Here is a 5,544-nt window from a genome sequence, read left to right as displayed (position 1 = left end):
TGGTCTTTAGTCATTCTAGATGGTTTGGAGGAGAAAACAAAGCATGTAAGGCAAAAATGCACTTTTTGGCAAAAGTTGTCAAAATTGCTTGACAACTTTTTACAAGGTTGAGCAACTTTTTGCATTTTTGAGCAAAAGGTTGGTTAGGAAACCGATGGAGAGTTAGTTAGGTCAAAAATGGCATATGAAATTCCCTAAGAATGAATGTAAATGAGGTTGTTGAACGCTTGGAGTAGATTGGAATACAAATTGGAGACCATGTTTTAGTTTTGCCTTGCATTTTTCAAGAATTAGAGCACCAGTCTGTACTTAATGGATTGATTGCATTGTTGTTCTTTTCTTGTTGTTTTGTACATGTTCTTGTAGTGCTCAGGAAGCATTTTGGTTAGTTTTATTGCAGGTTTGAATTGAGTTTTCAATTTTGCAAGCTCTCGACCTGAGTAAGGGTTTGAGAGGCCCAAATATGGCTCCAGCTTGAAGTCCTTTGAGTTCTTCTCAATAACCCTTGGGACTTGAGCCATGGAACCTTTGTACAGTGTACATATTCCTTATTTTCCTTTGGAGGTCATTGAAAGGCCAATGAGCATCATTTCCTAGGCAAGCTCAGTCATAGCCCAGCTAGGAAATGAATGAAATTATGCAAGTGCTTGCAGGGATGAGCAAGGTTGGAAATGCAGAGTGTTTGGCATGAGCAAGTTGGGTGTGGCAGAGCATATGTGAGAGTTTGGAGGTGAGGCAAATCAAGGAAGACACCAAAACCCTTAGAAAAAGACCAAAACAAGCCTAAAACGACCTAAAACAAGCATTTCTCAGGTTCCGTACTTGTACAGTCATACTAAGATTTCTCATGTCATAAATTGGAAAGTACTCCCAAAAGGGTATCCTGATCATCAAAGAGTTTGTCTAGGTCTTTGGGAAAATTGTGAGCAAATCCACAAAAACCGGTTAGGTAGGGCTAATTGGGGCTCTAGGGCTACTAGGCCTAGAAAATAAGTAAAGGAAGGAGCGATGGGGAAATGAATCAAACCCATACTCAAAACCAGTTGATTACCATTGGAAAACATCATAAACACCTACTACAACCTCTACAAGCATTTGTTAGGAGTTTGAGAGTGTGAGGTTGGGTTTACCCTTGTGAATCTCAACCATGCCTGAGCAACCAGTGAGCACATCTTCAATGGGAGCACTCCTAGAGAGTTGAGATGTCTAAATTGACTAGTAGACCAGATGAACAATGAAGGGAGCCCACTAGGACAACGCTTTACTGCCTTTTACAAAGGATTGACTCTCTTTGAGATTACCTCCCCATCATAGTGGTATCAGAGCAACCAAGATTTGGGAAGAAGCCAGTACATGACAGACACTAAATCAATAGGAGAGAATAGTCTAAGGATGGTGACCAATGCAGAGCTAGCCAAGAAGGTAGAAGACCAAGAGGAAGAAAATAGGCTCCTCAGAGAAAGGTTACTACAACTGGAGGAGCAAACTAGACGCAATTGAAGATAAAACTGAGAAAGTAACAATCAAGGTAAATGAGGGAAAGGGTAAAGAAGTTGTAGAAGAGGATAGGACTCCTAAACCAGACCCTATTCTACCTAAAGAACCTTTTCTTAAAGCAATCAAAGCCTTAGGAGGAAAATTCCTAGAAGGAGTGCCACTTTTTTGTGGAAAAATGGAGCCTGAGGTAGTCCTGGAATGGATAGAAGGATTGGAGAATCACTTTGAATGTGATGGAATCGGTGAGGCACAAAAGGTGAAGGTGGCCAAGTCCAGATTGAGAGGGGCAGCATTGACTTGGTAGAAATTTATTCAAGAAGAGAGGCAAAAAGAGGGCAAGAACCCCATAGCTACTTGGAAGGGCATGTTAGCCAAGGTGAAAGAGGCATACATCCCTGAAGATTATGAGATCCAATTGCATAAGAGGAGACAAAGAGACTTGGATGTGAGTAGCTACACTAAGGAATTTCAGAAGTTGTGTCTGAGATCCAAGGTGGTAGAGGATGAGAGCATCAAGGTAGCCAGATACTTGAATGGCTTGAGATAGAATATTCAAGCGGAATTAAGTTTGTTATGCCCCAACATCGTGCACAAGTGCTATCAGTTGGCACTAAAAGTGGAGGAAAAGAGCAAGAAGAAACAAGAACAAAACAACAGAGGCAGAGGTAGGGGAAGAGATGGCAGAGGCAAAAAGACCAACCATGCAATTGCTAAAGGGGAGTTTAGAGACCAAAAGGTTGGTCGAGGAGGAGAGAAGACTGCCAGAGAAATGGGAGGGGTCCCACATGGTAACCAAGCCACCAAAGGCTCCAGTAGCATCACTGATAACAAACTTAGCACCAGGCCAAATTTTTCCAGCAACAAAGGAAAAGGAAGACATAGACATCTTAACTTCTTGGAGGAGAAGGACCATAATTTTATTTTCAAAAATACAATTCTTAAGAGCATATTGCTTTTGGGGGTTGTTAAGGCCCCTCATATTCCATGAGAGGACCTTCATTTCTAACCTTTTATGGACGTCTCCAAGGTTTGTTGCCTACCATTGGCAATATCCCTTGTTGCTTCCTTTTGTCTCGATAGTCTTTGCGATGGTCAGCCCGCTTTAAGGTCCAACCCCACATCAGGCTTTGCATTCCTGGTTTTGTGTCTCTGGGTAATCCAGCCCTCATTAACAGGAGTCATGCTACCATTGGATGACGCGGAGCACCAGGAGAGGGGATACCCTAGTGCGGAGCGGGATGAGATAACACCGTCGGGGAGCGAGTCGTCTCCGAGGCAAGAATGGGGCCCCTCGCCATCTTCCAGTTGATCAACCGGTGAAACCAAGCTAGCCATCAGGGAGATGCACTGTTCCTTCAAGGTCGATTTAGAGGCCTCGTCCACATTCTTTGCAGGAGATTTGAGAAGGTTGATAATACTCTTAGCAAAGGGGTACTCTTCCATAACCGGGTCCTCAACTACAGGGGGAGGCAGGTCCGGGCCAGAAGTAGGAGCCACAACATGCCCCACAATCGGGCCATTATGTATGGGAGGAACATTTGGCACAGGGCTTTCATCTAGGGTCGGGCCCTTGAGCTTAAGAGGCAAGGGAGTCGGAGCTTTGCATTGAGAAATATAATGCCCAGTTTTGCGGCATTTTTGGCAGAAAAGGGTGGCATTTTCATAAACAAGGGATTGAGTCCAGCTACCAAGCCTGGATTTGAGGCTTATAAAGTTGGGGAGGTTCATGCTCACAGTAGCTTGAACACGGAAACGAGCATAGACCAGGCACGATTTGGTTTTGGTAATCTCATCAACACCAACAAAATGACCCAAGGAATTCCCAATCCATTTAAAGATGGACTCATCCCAGTATTCAAGGGGGAGCCCCGGGAACCGAACCCAAACCGGAGCAGTTTTCTGCAAATCAAAGGCTAGGTCAAAACCAGCCTTCCATCGACAAAGGGAAAGATTGTTTCGACCATAGGACCAACAGCCAAAAAGGACAAGAGCGACATCCTCCTCAGCGATGAATTTGAAGAGGAAGAGGGCTCCAGGCATGGCGCTAACAGAAACACTCTCTTTCAGTTTCCATTTGTCCTTGACCCATTTTCTAACCATCTCCACCGTGGGGTGCAAGGAGAAGAGTTTTCCCACCAGAGTATTCGCCATGTTGTGCACAATGCAGTCAAGAACAATGTCAGGGAGCTCTAAAGATGCTCCCTCCTCAGTTTGCGAGTAGACGGGGACAATGTTGGGGTCCACAGTCTCAATGTTTCCGACCAACACGTTTTTCTAGTCTTTGAGATTCGTGTTATCAGTAGGAGGTTTAGGGATATTTTGCTTATCATGAACAACCAACACGTCAGGTATAGGATCAGAAACCACAGGCGTGACCATGGAGCTCTCCCAAGAAGAACTACCAAGCTGAATCATAGCTGGACCAGAAGGAGAATCCACCATAGGACCAAGAGGGGATGTGACACATAGTGTCAGCATCGCAGAGTCCAAAGCGGGGTTCGTAGGCGGTGGGGGAAGATCCCCACCAACAGAGTCCACCATGAACGGCAGGGGTTTGAAATTTGAAACTTGCAGAGCGGGAATTTATTGACTCATTGTTTATACTATTTTATATTTTATTGAGATAACTTCATTAATAGAATTGTCTTCATTTTTTCTTCTATATTATTACAAGGGAGCAAAAATTGGTAGTCTTTCCGAAGTTCTCGACAAAGATAGCTTAACTTTTCTAATTTTTTGTACATTTTAAGGAAAATTGGTAATGTAGTCATTAATGAACCTCGATCTCAATGCCATAATTAAGCAACTTCAATCAAATTATTGACATGTTTTTGACTTTTTTCTTTTATGACTAAAAACAAAAGGTGATAAATTTTAATCAATCTACTCAATATTTAGTTTCACTTTACTTTTGTATAACCTATAGTTATGACAAATTCTACAATCATTATGCTACTTTAGACACCATATAAGGAGTTGAAAGTGTAATTTAAGATCATTTATGGGAAGAAATATATTTCACATTGATTGAAACCTTATGACACAATCATTAATATGATATTTTTGTTCATCTACACCATCATATAAATTACACTTGGAAACATACAGTTAAACAATAAAATTTGCACTTCAAAAATGATTCAAAATGGTATGTTACACTTCCTCTCCTTCCCTCCAACCTTCTATCTCTATACTTCCCTAACTCTCTCTACCTAACACTCAACCTACCAATCCCTTACCACTATATTAATCTTCTCTAAGACTATATTACTTCTATAAATATTAAAATTAAATATGTAATTTATTATTAAAAATTGAATATATAATTTAAAAAATATGTATTTATATAAATAAACTATTATTTATTATTCACCAAGAGATGTATTTAAAAGTTTAAAAATAATATTATTGAAATTTATATATAATATATATCTTAAAATCACTTAATTGTATAGCATCTATATTATAATATAATTATTATTAAAATAAATAAAAAATTAAACGTATAACTTATTATTAAAAAATTTAAATATATAATTAATTATTAATTTATTATATTTATTATTTTACTAATATAGCTTCAAAAATAGAAAAAATAAATAATTATAAAGAAAAAAATTAAAATAAGTTACTTCAACTTAAAAAAATTAATCAAACGTTAAAAAAACCCTTTGCACTTTCGCAAGCTTAACGGAGGAAAACCAAAAACTATTGCAGATGTGTAGAGGCTAAGCAATAAGGACACTAACCCCATGTCCCCATGCAGTTGCTTAAGTGCAATTTCTGCTTAAAATTAAGCAGCCAAAGTGTTCCCATGCAAATTTTTAATTAAGAGGAAAGGATAAATTGGAATCTTTTCCTATTTAAGTGGAGCAACAGCTGCTTAAAACTTAAAAATAAGCTTTGAAAAAAAGGGGGGGCTGCGGGGGCTGGAAATAAACAGCAACTGCTTATCAAGAAGATTGACGTGTGGCTCTCCAAAAAAAATTCTCCCTTTTTATTTGTTTCCAATTGAGCGGCGGTTGCTAGCCAAAATAAGCTAAGTAG

The 5,544-nt window shown here is 39.7% G+C and overlaps 1 protein-coding gene across 1 annotated transcript; it reads right to left on the bottom strand.

Moving 5' to 3' along the window:
* Positions 1 to 2,589: 2,589 nt before the first annotated feature.
* On the bottom strand, positions 2,590 to 3,648 carry LOC131049493 (uncharacterized). Its single transcript, XM_057983558.2, has one exon. It carries the CDS (start codon positions 3,646 to 3,648, stop codon positions 2,590 to 2,592), a length of 1,059 nt encoding a protein of 352 aa, XP_057839541.1.
* Positions 3,649 to 5,544: the final 1,896 nt, after the last annotated feature.

Source organism: Cryptomeria japonica, chromosome 7, assembly GCF_030272615.1.
Source record: "Cryptomeria japonica chromosome 7, Sugi_1.0, whole genome shotgun sequence".
NCBI classification, from domain to species: domain Eukaryota; kingdom Viridiplantae; phylum Streptophyta; class Pinopsida; order Cupressales; family Cupressaceae; genus Cryptomeria; species Cryptomeria japonica.
The sequence above is the reverse complement of the archived record's forward strand: the minus strand, read 5'-3'. Positions and strand labels throughout refer to the sequence as shown.

Excerpts from the sequence above, each read along its gene's own strand:
- LOC131049493 (XM_057983558.2), bottom strand. The coding sequence starts at position 3,648 with ATGGCGAATACTCTGGTGGGAAAACTCTTCTCCTTGCACCCCACGGTG.